Source organism: Scyliorhinus torazame, chromosome 18 (assembly GCF_047496885.1).
Source record: "Scyliorhinus torazame isolate Kashiwa2021f chromosome 18, sScyTor2.1, whole genome shotgun sequence".
In the NCBI taxonomy this organism is placed as follows: domain Eukaryota; kingdom Metazoa; phylum Chordata; class Chondrichthyes; order Carcharhiniformes; family Scyliorhinidae; genus Scyliorhinus; species Scyliorhinus torazame.
Window position 1 is genome coordinate 44926391 of NC_092724.1, and position 19354 is coordinate 44945744.

The 19354-nt window shown below is 51.7% G+C and overlaps 1 protein-coding gene across 1 annotated transcript in view; it reads left to right on the forward strand.

Moving 5' to 3' along the window:
- Positions 1-19354, forward strand: part of malt2 (MALT paracaspase 2) — a 133782-nt gene that overhangs the window by 52640 nt on the left and 61788 nt on the right. Inside the window, exons 4-6 of the mRNA XM_072482696.1 lie at positions 12637-12794; positions 14600-14744; positions 18211-18389. Of these exons, the coding sequence (XP_072338797.1) occupies positions 12637-12794; positions 14600-14744; positions 18211-18389 (482 nt within the window). The remainder of the gene's footprint in view (positions 1-12636; positions 12795-14599; positions 14745-18210; positions 18390-19354) is intronic.

Genomic DNA, 19354 nt, shown 5'->3' on the forward strand with positions numbered 1-19354 from the left:
AGTCTGGGCTCAGCGTCCTGCCGCAGTCAGCGTCACTGTGAAGCAGTCTGGGCTCGGCGTCCTGCCGCAGTCAGCGTCACTGTGAAGCATTCTGGGCTCAGCGTCCTGCCGCAGTCAGCGTCACTGTGACGCAGTCTGGGCTCGGCGTCCTGCCGCAGTCAGCGTCACTGTGAAGCAGTCTGGGCTCAGCGTCCTGCCGCAGTCAGCGTCACTGTGAAGCAGTCTGGGCTCGGCGTCCCGCCGCAGTCAGCGTCACTGTGAAGCAGTCTGGGCTCGGCGTCCTGTCGCAGTCAGCGTCACTGTGAAGCAGTCTGGACTCGGCGTCCTGCCGCAGTCAGCGTCACTGTGAAGCAGTCTGGGCTCGGCGTCCTGTCGCAGTCAGCGTCACTGTGAAGCAGTCTGGGCTCGGCGTCCTGCCGCAGTCAGCGTCACTGTGAAGCAGTCTGGACTCGGCGTCCCGCCGCAGTCAGCGTCACTGTGAAGCAGTCTGGGCTCGGCGTCCTGCCGCAGTCAGCGTCACTGTGAAGCAGTCTGGGCTCGGCGTCCCGCCGCAGTCAGCGTCACTGTGAAGCAGTCTGGGCTCGGCGTCCTGTCGCAGTCAGCGTCACTGTGAAGCAGTCTGGACTCGGCGTCCTGCCGCAGTCAGCGTCCTGCCGCAGTCAGCGTCACTGTGAAGCAGTCTGGACTCGGCGTCCCGCCGCAGTCAGCGTCACTGTGAAGCAGTCTGGGCTCGGCGTCCCGCCGCAGTCAGCGTCACTGTGAAGCAGTCTGGGCTCGGCGTCCTGTCGCAGTCAGCGTCACTGTGAAGCAGTCTGGGCTCGGCGTCCTGCCGCAGTCAGCGTCACTGTGAAGCAGTCTGGGCTCGGCGTCCCGCCGCAGTCAGCGTCACTGTGAAGCAGTCTGGACTCGGCGTCCTGCCGCAGTCAGCGTCACTGTGAAGCAGTCTGGGCTCGGCGTCCCGCCGCAGTCAGCGTCACTGTGAAGCAGTCTGGTCTCGGCGTCCTGTCGCAGTCAGCGTCACTGTGAAGCAGTCTGGGATCGGCGTCCTGCCGCAGTCAGCGTCACTGTGAAGCAGTCTGGGCTCGGCGTCCTGCCGCAGTCAGCGTCACTGTGAAGCAGTCTGGGCTCGGCGTCCTGTCGCAGTCAGCGTCACTGTGAAGCAGTCTGGGCTCGGCGTCCCGCCGCAGTCAGCGTCACTGTGAAGCAGTCTGGGCTCGGCGTCCTGCCGCAGTCAGCGTCACTGTGAAGCAGTCTGGGCTCAGCGTCCTGTCGCAGTCAGCGTCACTGTGAAGCAGTCTGGGCTCGGCGTCCTGCCGCAGTCAGCGTCACTGTGAATCAGTCTGGTAAATCTACCTTTTTACAATGGGTTTAAAAATTGCATCCATAAATGTGCGAAGCATCAAAGATACTTCGCAGTGTGTAGCCACACTCAACTATTTAGCAAATGTGAAAGCTGACCTACTGTTCCTGCAGGAGTGCGGAATTCCGCACCTCAGCAACTACAGGCGCTGGTCGAGCTGGTGGTCCCACGGGCCATCCATCTGGTCAGGAGGAAACGACTGCCGCTCCTCCGGCCTGGGTCTTCTGCTGCGGGGAGGCAACTTCACCATCTCCGACGTTAAGGAGGTGGTGGGCGGGCGCCTCCTCGTAGCACACGTGAAATACAAAAACACCCCTCTCAGACTTATTAATGTGTACGCCCCGGCCGTTAAAAGTGAGCGGCTGGCAGTCCTTCAGCAACTCCCACTGCTGTTGGCCACCTCCAAGCCGGTCATCCTGGGAGGTGACTTCAACTGCATCATCGATGCGGCTGGACGATCCGGCAGAGCCGACAGCAAACTAGACGCTACGTCCAGACTCCTGATGGAAACGGTAAAAGACGCCAAGCTGCTCGACGTCTGCAGCAACCCTGCAGACGGAGCGCAGCGTAGATACACATGGTCATTGCCAGGCGGGTCCGTCCGCTCCAGGATAGACTTCTTCTTTGTGTCCCGAGCTTTCACGGTCAGGTCCACTGACGTAAGGCCGGTGTTCTTCTCTGACCACTGCCTCCTACTGGCCGACTGCCACCTGCAGGAAGACCAGGGGGTAGGCAAGGGGACATGGAAGCTAAATGTAAAACTACTGACCCCTGAGAACCTCGAGGAACTCAGGAGGGTTTACAAGGGTTGGAGAACCGTGAAACCCCTTGTGATGAACGGTTACTGCCTTATCATCATGTAAGGTGATGTCCCCTTTAAGACCAGGCTTGGAACCCTGGGGACTCCGCCTCTGGCTCCGCCCATCTGGGAGCCATACATAAAGGCCTGCCTCATGGTCTGTATAGCAGTCAGCTCTCGTCCAAATCTGTAGCATAGTTATTAGCCTAATAAAGCCTTCTTTACAGTTTAATCTCTAAGCATCATTATTGAGGGTACCTCAATTTATTAGGCTAAACTAGATTCAGGATGGACTCAGGCCTAAAACCAGAGAAGCTCAATCTGGAAGCACGAACGCCGGAGGCAAAGGAAATTTTTAAATACTGGCTGCGGTGCTTCGAGGCCTACCTGGACTCCGCAGAGACTCCCATCCTGGGGCCACGCAAGCTGCGTCTACTCCACGCCCGGGTGAGTCACAGAATCTATGCCACGCTCGAAAAGGCGACGAGTTATGAGGAAGCGATTGAGTTGCTCCGCAAGTGGTTTGTCAAACCCGTCAATGAGGTGCACGCCCGGCATCTGCTCTCTACCTGCCGGCAGCGCTCGGGGGAATCGCTCGACGAGTTTGTTGAGAAACTCACCGCGCTGGCCAGGGACTGTGACCATCAGGATGTGACAGGGGAAGTCCATATGAACCTGCACATCAGAGATTCTTTCGTGTCCGGCATCCGCTCGACCTACATCAGGCAGCGACTGCTCGAAAACGGGGCAAAAGACCTCCAGGAGACGCTAACGCTCGCCTCCTCGCTGGAGGTGGCCCGACATAACTTGGGTACGTACCCAGTGGACTCTGCCAGCCCCTCCCCGGACTTCCTCAGACTCGCCCGTATTACAGGCCTGCGCCACGCGGCGACCCGCTCACCATGGGGGCACACCTTGCTACTTCTGCGGGCAGGGCCAGCACCCACGCCCACGCTGCCCAGCCCGCTCCGCGATCTGCAGCGACTGCGGGAAGAAAGGGCACTTTGCGAGGGTCTGCCTGGCCAGACCCAGGGGCCAGAAAAACAAAGAACAGCCGGCCCGAAAATCAGGCTCTCAGGCCCGCAGGCCTCGCAATGCTGCTGCGCACCGACCCGACACGTCCTCTTCTGACGCGTCATCAGCCTCGTGCGAATCATGGGAGCGGCCATCTGGTCGGCGGCCATCTTCTCGACCCGATACATGCGACCAACGGCAGCGGCCATTTTACGACTCCGACTACCCGCGACTGGGTGCGATCACCCTCGATCAAACTCGGCCAAAACACCTGCAGAACTCCATGATGCAGGTCCAGGTCAACGGGCACGACACTGCATGCCTCTTCGACTCCGGGAGCACGGAGAGCTTTATCCACCCTGAAACGGTAAGGCGCTGCTCCCTACACACCCATCCCACATCCCAAACCATAGCCCTTGCATCTGGGTCCCACTCGGTACAAATCACGGGGTACTGTATTGCGGATCTCTCGATCCAGGGTGCCAAATACACCCGTTTCAAATTTTATATCCTCCCTCACCTCTGTGCCCCCCTGCTGCTCGGACTGGATTTCCAGTGCAGCCACCGAAGCCTGACACTGAAGTTCGGCGGACCCTTGCCCCCCCTCACGGTGTGCTGCCTTGCGACACTGAAAGTCGCACCCCCCTCGCTATTCGCTAACCTCACTCCCGACTGTAAGCCCGTCGCCACCAGGAGCCGGCGCTACAGTCCCCAAGATATGGCTTTTATCAAGTCAGAGGTCCAGCGTTTACTGGGAGAGGGGGTCATCGAGGCTAGCAACAGCCCTTGGAGAGCTCAAGTAGTGGTAGTCCGGTCCGGGGAGAAGAAACGGATGGTCGTGGATTATAGCCAGACCATAAACCGATTCACGCAGCTTGATGCGTACCCCCTTCCTCGCATCGCGGAAATGGTAAATCGGATCGCCCAATACCGAGTCTTTTCCACGGTCGACCTCAAATCTGCCTACCACCAGCTCCCCATCCGACCAAAAGACCGCCTCGATATTGCCTTCGAAGCAGCCGGCCGGCTCTTCCACTTCCTCAGGGTCCCCTTTGTTGTCACAAATGGGGTCTCCGTCTTTCAAAGGGCGATGGACCAAATGGTGGACCAGTACGGTTAGCGAGCTACATACCCGTACTTGGACAATGTCACCATCTGCGGCCATGATCAGCAGGACCATGACGCTAACCTCAAAAAGTTCCTCCAGACCGCCCGAGCCCTTAACCTGACCTATAACGAGGGCAAATGCGTTTTCCACACCACCCGGCTGGCCATCCTCGGCTATGTCGTGGAAGACGGGGTCCTAGGTCCCGACCCCGACTGCATGCGCCCCCTTAAGGAACTCCCTCTCCCCCGCAGCCTCAAGGCCCTCAAACGGTGTTTGGGGCTTTTCTCCTATTACGCCCAGTGGGTCCCCAAGTATGCGGACAAAGCCCGCCCACTCCTAAAGACCACCACTTTTCCCCTCTCGGCTGAGGCTCAATTGGCCTTCAACCGCATCAAGGCCGACATCATCAAGGCCGCCATGCACGCGGTGGACGAAACCATCCCTTTCCAGGTAGAGAGCGATGCATCAGACATCGCCCTGGCTGCTACCCTCAATCAAGGAGGCAGACCAGTAGCGTTCTTCTCCCGAACCCTCACCGCCTCCGAGATTCGACACTCTGCAGTCGAAAAGGAGGCACAAGCCATTGTGGAGGCTGTGCGGTGCTGGAGACACTACCTCGCCGGTAGGAGGTTTACCCTCGTCACCGACCAACGGTCGGTCGCCTATATGTTCGATAACACGCAACGGGGCAAAATAAAAAACGATAAAATTTTGAGGTGGAGGATCGAACTCTCCACCTACTCGTACGATATCAAGTATCATCCAGGGGAGCTCAACGAGCCCCCAGATGCCCTGTCCCACGGCACATGCGCCAACGCGCAGGAGGACCGCCTGCAAGCCATCCACAATGACCTCTGCCACCCGGGGGTTACCCGGCTCGTCCATTTCATCAAGTCCCGCAACCTACCTTACTCAACCAAGGAGGTCAAGGCCATGGTCAGGGCCTGCCAGGTCTGTGCGGAGTGCAAACCGCACTTCTATCGGCCAGACAAGGTTCGGCTCGTGAAGGCCTCGGGCCCCTTTGAGCGACTGAGCGTGGACTTCAAGGGGCCCCTCCCATCCACCAACCGTTATGCCTATTTCCTCACCGTGATCGATGAGTACTCCCGTTTCCCATTCGCCATTCCCTGCACCGACATGACCTCAGCCACGGTGATTAAGGCACTGCACAGCATCTTCACCCTGTTCGGTTTCCCTGCTTATATCCACAGCGACCGGTGGGTACATCGTTCATGAGCGATGAACTGCGTCAGTATCTGCTCAGCAAAGGCATCGCCTCGAGCAGAACGACCAGCTATAACCCACGGGGAAACGGGCAGGTGGAGAGGGAGAACGCAACAGTGTGGAAGGCTGTCCTTCTGGCCCTGCGGTCGAGAAATCTCCCAACCACCCGCTGGCAGGAGGTCCTACCCGATGCCCTACACTCCATTAGGTCACTCCTCTGCACGGCCACAAATGAGACCCCTCATGACCGATTGTTTCTCTTCCCCAGGAGGTCTACCTCCGGGGTCTCGCTTCCACCTTGGCTGATGGCTCCGGGACCTGTTCTTCTCTGGAGGCACGCGAGGAGCCATAAAACGGACTCCCTAGTTGAAAAGGTCCGACTGCTCCATGCCAACCCCAGTTACGCCTACGTGGAGTACTCCAACGGCAGGCAAGATACGGTTTCCCTCCGGGATCTGGCGCCCGCTGGATCCTCCACCACAGACGCCCCTTCCCGCGCCGCTCCCCTGCAGGACCCGTCGCCCCCTACAACACACCCCCTTCCGGCCCTACCACCCATTGGTGAGCTCCTACCATGCGCCCCCCCTTGCGCCCCCCCTTTACACACCCCGCCGGCGCCGGCTCCGCTACCCCCGGCCCTGCCTAGTTCCTCTGCCCCGACCCGGACCGAAGCTCCGACCGCTGTGCTCCCGGATGTGCCCTCAACCGGGACGTCCGTGCCCGCCGCACCACCACCCGAATTGAGGAAATCGAGGAGGACGATCCGGCCGCCGAGATGGATGGACCTATGATGGCACTTCACCCCCGCCGGACTCCTTTTTAAACAGGGGGTGAATGTGATGAACGTTTACTGCCTTATCATCATGTAAGGTGATGTCCCCTTTAAGACCAGGCTTGGAACCCTGGGGACTCCGCCTCTGGCTCCGCCCATCTGGGAGCCATACATAAAGGCCTGCCTCATGGTCTGTATAGCAGTCAGCTCTCGTCCAAATCTGTAGCATAGTTATTAGCCTAATAAAGCCTTCTTTACAGTTTAATCTCTAAGCATCATTATTGAGGGTACCTCACTCCTCTTTGAGGCCCCACATCTCTGGTGGGAAGCAATTAAGAGGAATATCAAGAGGTTTTTCATCCTCAAGGGCGTTCAAAAGGTGAGAGAGAGACGAGGGGTCATGTCCAGGCTCCAGAAAAGTATGCAGAATTTGCTCCAGCTGCAGTCGATGGGGGTGGATGTCAAGGAGGATCTCCAAGAGGTGAAGAGCCAGCAAGCCTCGCTCTAAACCTCGGAGGCCTCCAAGGTTATCTTCCGTTCCAGAGTCCGCTCCGTGGAGCAGGATGAAAAGTGCTCACGCTTCTTCTTCCAAAAGGTGCACAGAGAGACCTCAGTGATCAGCAGCCTGAAGGAAGAAGATGGCTCTGTAAAGTCATCGCAGTCTGACATCCTGAGGATCAGCCAATCCTTTTATGCCGGACTGTATGACCTGAAGCCAACAGATAACACTGTTTCCCAGACCTTCCTGTCGACTATCACGGAGGTCATAGGCGACAGCGAGCTGGAAAACCTGGACAAACCACTAACTCTGGATGAGCTGACAAAGGCCGTCAAGTCCTTCGAGACGAGTAAAACCCCCGGAAGCGACGGCTTACCAGTTGAGTTGCATTCGGCTCCGTGGGACAGGATGGGCCCAGACCTGCTGGAAGTGTACGAGAGTATGCTTCTGGAAGGCAGCATGTCAGTGTCCATGAGGAAAGGCATCATCACCCTCATCTACAAGCAGAAGGGGGAAAGGGAAGAAATTCGAAATTGGCGACCCATTTCACTGTTGAATGTGGATTACAACATTCTAGCCAAGGTCATCGCCAATCGGGTCAGGTCTCCTCTGGAGTCGGCGATCCACCCTGACCAGACCTGTGCTGTACCCGGCAGGAAGATCTCTGATAGCCTCGCGCTACTCAGGGATACGATTGCCTACGTGCAGGACAGGAGGGTGGACACCTGCCTCATCAGCCTTGACCAGGAGAAGGCTTTTGACAGAATATCGCACACCTACATGATGGATGTGCTCTCCAAAATGGGGTTTGGGGAGGGAATTCGCAATTGGATCAAACTGCTCTACACAAACATCTATAGCGCAGTCTCAATCAATGGGTGGGAATCAGAAAAGTTCCAGATCAAATCCGGAGTCAGGCAGGGCTGCCCTCTCTCCTCTGCCCTGTTTGTGTGCTGCATAGAAACTTTTGCCGAGTCCATCAGGAAGGATCCGGGTATAAGAGGAGTGACGATCCCAGGCAGCGGAGGCGTGCAAGTCAAGGCCTCCCTACACATGGACGATGTCGCCGTCTTCTGCTCGGATCCTGCGTCTGTACACAGGCTCTTGACCACCTGCGACCAGTTTGAACTGGCCTCGGGCGCCAAGGTAAACCGCGGCAAGAGCGAGGCCATGTTCTTTGGGAACTGGGCCGACCGATCCTTTGTCCCCTTCACTGTCAGGTCAGATTACCTGAAGGTGCTGGGGATATGGTTCGGAGCTGCTGGGGCGTGCACCAAAACCTGGGAGGAGCGCATAGCAAAGGCAAGGCAGAAACTGGGCTGGTGGGAGCAACGCTCCCTCTCCATTGCAGGCAAAACCCTGGTCATCAGGTGTGAGGTACTCTCGGTGCTACTGCATGTGGCGAAGGTCTGGCCCATAACCCGACCCTACGCCGCAGCAGTCACCCGAGCCATCTTCAAATTCATCTGGAGATCCAAGATGGACCGTGTCCGAAGGGACACCATGTACAAACCTCTGGAGAAGGGAGGGCGGAACGTACCCAACGCCTCCCTCATCCTGTTGGCCACCTTTGTGTCCAGCTGCATCAAGCTGAGCGTGGACCCCCAGTATGCAAACACCAAGTGTCACTACATACTGAGGTTCTACCTGTCCCCGGTGTTACGAAGGATGGGCCTGGCCTCATTGCCGTGGAACGCTCCAAGTAGTTGGACCGTGCCGTACCACCTGTCCTTCGTGGAAAAGTTTTTGAAGGAAAACACCTTTGACCACAAGGCAATGAAGCAGTGGTCAGCACGTAATGTCCTCGAGGCCCTCAGGGAAAAGGAGACCGTGGAGGACGTGGGATGGTTCCCTGAGCAGACTGCCAGAGTCATCTGGCAGAATGCCTCATTACCAGAACTTACAAACAAGCACCAAGACTTGGCTTGGCTGGTGGTGAGAAGGGCCCTCCCTGTCAGATTCTTCATGCACACCCGAAGGCTCTGCGCCAATGCACGCTGCCCTCGGAGTGGCTGTGGGGGAAATGAGACGGTCACACACCTCCTTGTGGAATGTGCCTTTGCAAAGAAGGTCTGGAGAGAGATGCAGTGGTATTTGTCAAGGTTTATCCCGAACAGATCTGTGACACAGGACTCTGTGCTCTACGGACTGTTTCCAGGGACACACACCGAGACAAACATCAACTGCTGCTGGAAGGTCATCAACACGGTAAAAGACGCTCTTTGGTCTGCCCGAAACTTGCTGATCTTCCAGTGCAAAGAATTGTCCTCGACCGAGTGTTGCAGACTGGCACATTCCAAGGTCCAGGACTACGTGCTGAGGGACGCACTCAAGCTTGGGGCAGCTGCCGCCAAGGCGCAATGGGGAAAGACCACTGTGTAAGGTCTTTCCAGCAAATGTACACCGAGGGGCGGGTAACAGTGTAAACCCCCCTTGGTCTGGGCCACCAACACTCCAATGTATAAAACAAACATGACAATGTAAATATTTAAGAAGGAATTGTAATGTAAAGAGTGATATGTGTATGATAATATCAAAATTGAATGAAAGTCAAGGCAATGTGTAACTCTGCCGGAAATGTACAGTCAAGACGATTTGAAATGTTTCTGTAATGCTTATGATAAATTTTGGGGTTCTCTAAAGCCTGGCCCAGAATACTGTGCAGCACTCTGGGCAAGGTGCATTGCTGCAACCAGCGTCACACTGAAGCAGTCTGGGAAAGGCGCCTTGCCGCAGCCAGCGTCGCAGTGAAGCAGTCTGCGTTGGACGTCCTGCCGCAGTCAGCTTCAGAGTAAAGCAGCCAGGGAACGGTTTCCACCCACAGACAGCATCACACTGAAACAGTCTGATTAGGTGTGGGAAGGGCGTCCTGCAGCAGCCAGCGTCACAGTGAAGCAGTCTGGACACAGTGTCCTGCCGCAGTCAGCGTCACAGTGAAGCAGTCTGGGAACGACATCAAAAAAAAAAAATTATGGGCAGCACAAGTGGCTAGCACTGTGGCTTCACAGTTCCAGGGTCCCAGGTTCGATTCCCCGCTGGGTCGCTGTCTGTGCGGAGTCTGCACGTTCTCCCTGTGTCTGCGTGGGTTTCCTCCGGATGCTCCGGTTTCCTCCCACAGTCCAAAGACGTGCAGGTTAGGCGGATTGGCCATGATAAATTGCCCTTAGTGTCCAAAAAAAGGTGAGGAGGGGTTATTGGGTTATGGGAATAGGGTGGAAGTGAGGGCTGAAGTGGGTCGGTGCAGACTCGATGGGCCGAATGGTCTCCTTCTGCACTGTATGTTCTTTGTTCTTTGTTTGTTCAAGTAGGCTTACATTAACACTGCAATGAAGTTACTGTGAAAATCCCCTAGTCGCCACACTACGGCGCCTGTTCGGGTACACAGAGGGAGAATTCAGAATGCCCAATTCACCTAACAAGCACATCTTTTGGGACTTGTGGGAGGAAACCGGAGCACCCGGAGGAAATCCACACAGACTGGGGGAGAATGTGCAGACTCCGCACAGACAGTGACCCAAGCGGGAATTGAACCTGGGACCCTGGCGCTGTGAAGCAACAGTGCTAACTCCTGTGTTACCGTGCCGCCCAGAGGGAGGGAGGCAGAAGACAGGAAGTTGTAGGCCGGTTAGCCTGACTTCGGTTGTTGGTAAGATTTTAGGTATTATTAAGGATGAGATTGCAGAATACTTGGAAGTGCATGGTGAAATAGGAATGAGTAAGCATGGATTTGGCAAGGGGAGGTCAGACCTGACAAATCTGTTAGGATTCTTTGAGGAGGTAATGTGGAAGTTAGACAAAGGAGAACCAGTGGATGTGATCTATTTCAATTTCCAGAAAGGTCCATGGTGTTATGGGCAAGGTACTGGCATGGTTAGAGAATTGACTGACTGGCAGAAGGCAGAGAGTGAGGATAAAGGGGTCCTTTTCAGGATGGCAGCCGGCGACTAGTGGTGTTCCTCAGGGGTCAGTGTTGGGACCACAGTTTTCACGATATACATTAATGATCTGGAAGAAGGAACTGAGGGCATTGTTGCTAAGTTTGCAGATGATACAAAGATATATAGAGGGATAGGTTGTGTCGAAGAAGCAAGAAGAAGAGAGGCTGCAGAAAGACCTGGACAGGAGAGTGAGTAAAGAAGTTGCAGATGGAATACAACATAGAAAAGTGTGAGGTTGTGCACTTTGGTAGGAAGAATGGAGGCATAGACTATTTTCTGAATGGGAAAAGACTTCGGAAATCAGAAGCACAAAGGGACTTGGGAGTCCTAGTTCAGGATTCTCTTAAGGTTAATGTGCAGGTTCAGTAGGCAGTTAGGAAGGCAAATGCAATGTTAGCATTCATGTCGAAGGACTAGAATACAAGACCAGGGATGTACTTCTGAGGCTGTATAAGGCTCTGGTCAGCACCCATTTGGAATATTGTGAGCAGTTTTTGACCCCGTATCTAAGGAAGGATGTGCTGGCCTTGGAGCGGGTCCAGAGGAGGTTCACAAGAATGATCCCCGGAATGAGGGACTCAATGAGGAGCAGTTGCGGACTCTGGGTCTGTACTCAATGGAGTTCAGAAGAATGAGGGGGGATCTAATTAAAAATTGCAGGATACTACAAGGCCTGGAAAGAGTGAATGTGGAGAGGATGTTTCCACAAGTAGGAGAAACTAGAACCCGAGGGCACAGCCTCAGACTGAAGCTGATACTTTAAGACAGAGATGAGGAGGAATTTCTTCAGGCAGAGAGTGGTGACTCTGTGGAATTCATTGCTGCAAAAGGCTGTGGAGGCCAAGTCACTGAGTGTCTTTAAGACAGAGATAGATAGGTTCTTGATAAATAAGGGGATCGGGGTTATGGGGAGAAGGTAGGAGAATGGGGATGAGAAACATGTCAGCCATGATTGAATGACAGAGCAGACCCGATGGGTTGAATGGCCTAATTCTGCTCCTCTGTCTTATGGTTTTCTAATGGCAGTTTGGGAACTTGAATAAGATTTTTGTAATTTGGAATGAAAAGTTTGATAGTTATAAAAATAGGTTTGAAATTGTTGGCTTGCTGCAAAACCACAATTGGTTCACGAATGTCATCTAGGGGAGGAAACCTGCCAACCACAGGGCTGCACGGTAGCATAGTGGTTAGCACAATTGCTTCACAGCTCCAGGGTCCCGGGTTCGGTTCCCAGCTTGGGTCACTGTCTGTGCGGAGTCTGCACATCCTCCCCGTGTGTGCGTGGGTTTCCTCCGGGTGCTCCGGTTTCATCCCACAGTCCAAAGATGTGCAGGTTAGGTGGATTGGCCATGCTAAATTGCCCTTAGTGTCCAAAATTGCCCTTAGTGTTGGGTGGGGTTACTGGGTTATGGGGATAGGGTGGAGGTGTTGACCTTGGGTAAGGTGCTCTTTCCAAGGGCCGGTGCAGACTCGATGGGCCAAATGGCCTCCTTCTGCACTGTAAATCCTATGATCTTTGATCTATTCTATGAACCTCCCTGGTCTGGCCTATATGTAACTCTAGGCCAACAACAAAGATTGACCCTAACAGACCTGTGTGGTCAAGGAAACCTCAGTTTTATCAGAAGTGTTTCTAGAAGGCAACCCAAATAGTAATAAGACAAAAATGAAGATTTGCCATGATGCCTTCATTTCAAGAATGGAAAAATATGACACAGATCTGTTAGCCAAAGAGTAAAAATGGAATAATCTGCCAACTAGGGGACTAGAGGCAGAATTTTGGGGTTATTCTGAATGCAATTAGATAGTGCTAAAGGCATGAGGTTTGACAGAAGGAAGGTGTTTAAGGGGGGTTTCATTGAAGTAGGTAATGTATTGTTACAGCGATCTGCTTCTTGATATCTTCATTCTTGCATTATTAGGGTTACTGATGTCTGCCTTGCCCACAACCCCAGTGACTATTCAATTCATTGTGCAGCCCAAGCAACAAGATGCTACTGTTGGAGATAGGGTCTCTCTGTGCTGTCAGGCCATCGGCCCCCCAGGCCTCGGCTATCAGTGGTTTCGAGGAAAGCACGAGGTAAGAGTGGTGACTTCACAGTAGACATTCACAGGACATGCCTTCAAAATAAGTCTTTTATATTGTTTGGAACTTGTGAGAGATACCTGATCCCTTAAATAAATAGTGGGTCAGAGGTACGTCTCATTATAGCGGGACAGGTAAGGCAACCACAATTCTGGACTTGCAAAGGGCCAGCAGTGAATAACCTCTGCGAGACATTTGGCCGATTTCCTACAGGCTGGTAGAAAGGTATTGCCTGAATGTGATGTAGCTAAGATAAAGGTGATTCACGTTTAAATCCCTCCATTCAAGGTTGTTGCCTTGCCACGCCACGTATAGAAATGGCTCCAAAGTCACAAATGACATCCTATAAGACTGTGACATTTAAACTATCCTTCCTGTCGACTTGTCTGCAGTCTTTGACATGAATGATCACACCATCCTCTTCCAATATTATAATAATAATAATCTTTATTGTCACAGGTAGGCTTATATTAACGCTGCAATTAAGTTACTGTGAAAAGCTCTGAGTCGCCACATCCCGATGCCTGTTCGGGTACATAGAGGGAGAATTCAGAATGTCCAAATCACCTAACAAGCACATCTTTCAGGACTTGTGGGAGGAAACCGGAGGCACCCGGAGGAAAGACACGGGGAGAATGTGCAGACTCCACACAGACAGTGACCCAAGCCGGGAATCGAACCTGGGACCCTGGAGCTGTGAAGCAACAGTGCTACTCACTGTGCTGCCTTGCTGCCCACCTGTCCATTGTCAGGACTGCATTCCTCTGATCCCATTATTGCCTAATTGAATTCAGTGATTAAACAGCTATGACTTCTCTTCCCGTTCTCTACCATTGGGCCCATTCTTATTTCTCATTTGTTCCTTGGCGCTGTCATTTGGAAACACACTGGGCGTCATTCTCCGCCGGTGGGAGTCTCCGTTTTGCCGGCGCCCGGGGGTTTCCCGACAGCGTGGGGCTGCCCCACAATGGGAAACCCCATTGACCGGCCGGTGTTACGGAGACTCCCGCCGGCCGGTCGGAGCAGAAATGTGGCGGGGCGGGTAGGAGAATTTCGCACACTGTCAGTTTCCATATGTACACTGATGACACCCAGCTGTCCCTCACCACCACCTCCCTCGACTCCTCTACTGTCTCTAAATGATCAGACTGCTTATCCAACATTGAATGGACAGAAATTTCCTCCAATTTAATGTCGGGAAGACTGAGGCCATTCTCTTTGGTTCATGCCACAAACTCCATTTCCTTGCCACTGACTCCATCCCTCTCCGTGGCAACTATCTGAGACTGACAAGACTGTTTGCAAAATTGCTGCCAAATCTGGCCTTGAGCTTCCATTTGAGACATCACTAAGGCCGCCTATTTCAACCACTCCGCCTCGCCACCTCGCTTCCTTCCTTTAAGATGCTTCTCGAAACCTACCTGTTCAATCAAGCTTTCAGCCTTCTGCCCGAATATCTCTTCATGTAGCTTGATGTCACAGTTCATTTCATCATGCACCTGTGAAGCACCCTGGGACATTTTAATTATGTACAAGGTGCTAAATAAATGCACATTTGTGTATGGATTGTGAGTAGGATAAAGGATATTGTACAAGACCTGTGTCTGGGTGCAACTGAGGGTATTTTAATGGGTGAGGTAGAGTCAGTGATAGGGTACATAGGCTATAAAAGGATTAGGAATGATCAGCAAAAGATTGTCTCTTCTGTCTTTTCTTCATGTAGTCAGCTGCCACATTAATGGTCTGCGAAAGGACAGTGTCACCCCACTCAATCTCACAATGAACTTTCTTTTGCCTAGGTCAAGGACGGTATCTCCTCGGAGCTCCTCTTTAACTGTGTTAACCTTGATGATGGTGACTGGTATGTCTGTAGGGTTCACTGTGGAACCCACTATTTGTATTCTAAATGGGTCCGACTCCGAGTTGCCAGCAGCCCGACAACAAGTAAGTTAAAAGTCTTGTGAGGATTGAGTCTCCGGGATCATGAGATTGTATCAAAAATGCAGTTGAAATTGGTCGGGTTGGGGTTCACTTCAAATGTCCGATAAAATTCATTTACATAAGCACAAGGCAAAATCTTCCATCAACCAGGGCAATTGAAGGGTGGCACAGTGGTTAGCACTGCTGCCTCATGGCGCTGAGGACCCCGGTTCCAAACCGGCCCCGGGTCACTGTCCGTGTGGAGTTTGCATATTCTTCCTGTGTCTGTGTGGGTCTCACCCCCCCAACCCAAAGATGCGCAGGGTAGGTGGATTGGCCATATCTTTTTATTAAAACAGTAAAAAAATATATACAAGGCCAAACGGTACAAACTAATTTTGTGTTGGGGAAACAGGGTATCCTCCCCTCAGGACCAATGTACGGGGAGGGGTGGGTGGATACTCTGATTATTAAAACAGTTCACAACACATTTCACACTAAATTGCCCCTTAATTGGAAAAATTGAAAATAATTAAAGCAGGGCAATTGGGCAGTGTCATAGAACAGGGCTTCCATTAGACTCTGCATTGAACTATGGAAATGTGGTGGGATTTTGTTGATATAGCTGAAAATGAGTTTATCACCATCTTCATATCTTTTAAAATTAAACATTTTCATCAGGGTTCTCAATTCAGCACCTATGAGTAAATGACGTAAAATCACTTAAAAAGACTAAACTGAACGTTTTATTAATTTCATTGTTGTGCATCAGTTGGTTTCATTGTAAAGACACTAATGATTTTTTTTTACAGGAGAAACTTTTGAAAATGTGCCCCTCAGTGTCTGTGTGTCAGGAAATGGAACACAATTTAACGAGCCTTCCCAAATTAGCACAACTGGTGTTTCTTTAATTCTTTCATGGGATGTGGGCTTTGCTGGCGAGGCCAGCATTTTTATTGCCCATTCCTAATTGCCCCTTGAGAAGCTGGCGGTGAGCTGCCATTTTGAACCGCTGCAGTCCTTCTGCCGGTACATCCACAGTGCTGTTAGAACATAAGAACTAGGAGCAGGAGTAGGCCATCTGGCCCCTCGAGCCTGCTCCGCCATTCAATGAGATCATGGCTGATCTTTTGTGGACTCAGCTCCACTTTCCGGCCTGAACACCATAACCCTTAGTCCCTTTATTCTTCAAAAAACTATCTATCTTTATCTTAAAAACATTTAATGAAGGAGCCTCTACTGCTTCACTGGGCAAGGAATTCCATAGATTCACAACCCTTTGGGTGAAGAAGTTCCTCCTAAACTCAGTCCTAAATCTTCTTCCCCTTATTTTGAGGCTATGCCCCCTAGTTCTGCCTTCACCCGCCAGTGGAAACAACCTGCCCCCATCTATCCTATCTGTTCCTTTCATAATTTTATACGTTTCTATAAGATGCCCCCCCTCATCCTTCTCAATTCCAACGAGTACAGTCCCAGCCTACTCAACCTCTCCGCGTAATCCAACCCCTTCAGCTCTGGGATTAACCTAGTGAATCTCCTCTGCACACCCTCCAGTGCCAGTACGTCCTTTCTCAAGTAAGGAGGGAGTTCCAGGATTGTGGCCCAGCCACAGTGGAGGAACAGTGATACATTTCCAAGTCAGGATGGTGTGTGGCCTGGAGGGGAACTTACAAGAGGTCACGGGTTTGGAAGGTGCTGTCGGTGTAAGCTTGTAATTTTGAGCATGGGGCCTGATTTGTTCAAATTTGAATCTTGAAACAATGTCATAGAAAACACAAAGTTTGATTGGTTTTGGGCACAGCCCACCCATATTTAACATTCCCAAGAATCATAACATTATTTGTCTGATTCTCTCCAGATTGCAATGGAATCTAAGCGCAAAAGTGCTGGAAATATCCCCTAGTGAAAGCGGAGCTCCGAAAGCTAGTGATTCGAAACAAACCTATTGGTCTTTAACCTGGTGTTGTAAGACTTCTTACTGTGCCCACCCCTGTCCAACGCCGGCATCTCCACATGATGTATAAATAGAGAGAGAAAGCTCCACTTGTGATTGGAGAATGTTGTACCTGATCGGTACATGGAGGTTCCTCGGCTTGATGGCTGCTCTTTGCTGCGTTAGTTGATCTCAGTTAAAGCAAAGGGTCATTATGACTTTAAGTAGCTGTGAAGTGCAGATTGGCTACAGCACCTGTGATAGCTGCTCGATATTCTTAGCTCTGCTAGTTCCTTCCTCTTTTCCGCATCCTGTATCTTGGTGCAGTGATTTTCCATTAGAGCTGCTGCTCATTGAGTTAACCTTAAAACCCACTCCTTCCTATACATACAGCTAGGGTGCCTGAAAATGAGACTTGCTTTGTGGCTGCCTGTCCATAACTCTCACTTTCTAAATATATGGGAACTCTCACCAGGGCAGCATGGTAGCATTGTGGATAGCACAATTGCTTCACAGCTCCAGGTCCCAGGTTCGATTCCGGCTTGGGTCACTGTCTGTGCGGAGTCTGCACATCCTCCCCGTGTGTGCGTGGGTTTCCTCCGGGTGCTCCGGTTTCCTCCCACAGTCCAAGATGTGCAGGTTAGGTGGATTGGCCATGATAAATTGCCCTTAGTGTCCAAAATTGCCCTTAGTGTTGGGTGGGGTTACTGGGTTATGGGGATAGGGTGGAGGTGTTGACCTTGGGTAGGGTGCTCTTTCCAAGAGCCGGTGCAGTCTTGATGGGCCGAATGGCCTCCTGCACTGTAAATTCTATGATAATCTATGATAAATCTTACTAGACTTGATCTGCTCAAGATGAATGGGATTGTGGAGTTACTCGATTAGATCAGTGTTAGTCAGTGGTTCATTAAGGGCCACACACCCAGCCAATCTCTATATTACTGCACCATGCTGATCACCCAGTTAGTTCCTGCTATAAGCCATATTCTTCTGAGTAGGTGCCAAGAACAAGATGATCGCTGAGTTGGTCGATCTCAGTTAGATGCTACCATCAGTTAAAGCGCCTAGGGAGTTTAATGTGGGTCAGAGTTCCTGGTGCTGATCACCTGGAAGGCGAGATTCAGGTGAGGCTAGGATTAGACTTGATTGTATATCCTGCTAATACATATAGTATGAACGTTGAGTGAAATATCAGAGAGCGCAGGAACTGCCAGCGACCCAGTGGCAGGTCCCACACATTTCTCAACTGATGGCCACAGGGCTCGGGTACACCTTCTAGCAGGATTCACTTGGGAGCAGGTGGGATGAACTTCACCTCACGCAGCTACTTTTGAGACCAATTGTAGCAGCCCCTGCTCCCTTCCTCTCTTGCAAACCTGAGAAAACTTACAGCACTGACCAGGGATCAAACCTTCTGACATGTATGGTTCAGTAGCGTAATGAGTGCTTCTTCCTGCTATTGCAGCAGGGTTGCCCTGTTCTGATGATGTCTGATTTAACTGAGATTGAGCACAGTGGCCTATCATCTCCCATATATTTGTTGTGTTTCACCTGCAGTGAATGGATTTTGCCTGACTTTGAACAGGGTGCACATTGTGGTGCATCCCAGCTCACTGACCCTGAAGGAGGGTGACACCTTGGTACTTCCTTGTTACGCTGTGGGTGATCCTCCGCCAAAGTACCAGTGGTTTTGCAACAACCGGATGCTGCCCGAGGCAAACGAACCCTATCTGAAGGTTTGTGACCATTTTTGACTAAAGTGATTGGCTGGGCCTTGCCTGTTTGACTCACATAGAGAGGCCAGGTCTTTCCTGAGTTTTAGAAGTAATAAACCCTTCTGCTGTCACACTGCTTGAACTAAGAAGTTATTTAACTCACCCACTAATGTTGAAATAAAAACTTGTATTTCTATAGCACCCCTAATGCTGGAAATCATCATGAAGCACTGAACAGGACTGTTACCAAATAGGATTTTAAACCAAGCCTTATAGGGTTATTAAAGCAAATGTCCCAAAGTTTGGTCAAATAGGTAGTGGGTTTTAACGTGTTTTAAAGAAGGCAAGGGAAGCAGCGAGGTGGAAAGGTTTAGAGAGGAAATTTCAGGGCTTAGGTCTTCAGCAGCTGAAGTCATGGCCACCAATAGTAAAATAATTAAAGTCAGGGATTCAAAAGAGGCCAGAATTTGAGGAGTGGAGGTACCCTGGAATATTGTCAGTCTGGAGGAGTTCACCGAAGTAGGGAGGGAAGACCAGCAAATGGTCTGAAAACAAGGATGGGAATTTTAAAAATCAAGATGTTGCTTAACTGGGAGCCAAAGCAGGCCAGCAAAGGCAGGAGAGATGGCTAAATGGGACTTGGTGGAAGTTGGAAGTCCTCGATTTACAAAGGGTAGAAAATGGTTGGCTGACCAGGAGTGTATTGGAATAGTCAAGTCTATTAGAGGTAACAAAGACAAGAATGATGGTTTCAGCCGCCATGGTGCTGAAACCAGGCAGAGCTGAGTGACATCAGCCCAGTAATGGAGAAGCATGCAGATGAGAAATAGGAGAGCGCCAAGGATAAATCCTTGGGGACACCAGAGGTAATGGTACAGGAATGGGAAGCAATGCCATTGCAGGCGATTCTCTTGATATGACTGGATAAAGAGTTGAGTGCAGTCTTCACTTGGCTGGACGACAGTGGGAGAAGCATTAGAGGAGGA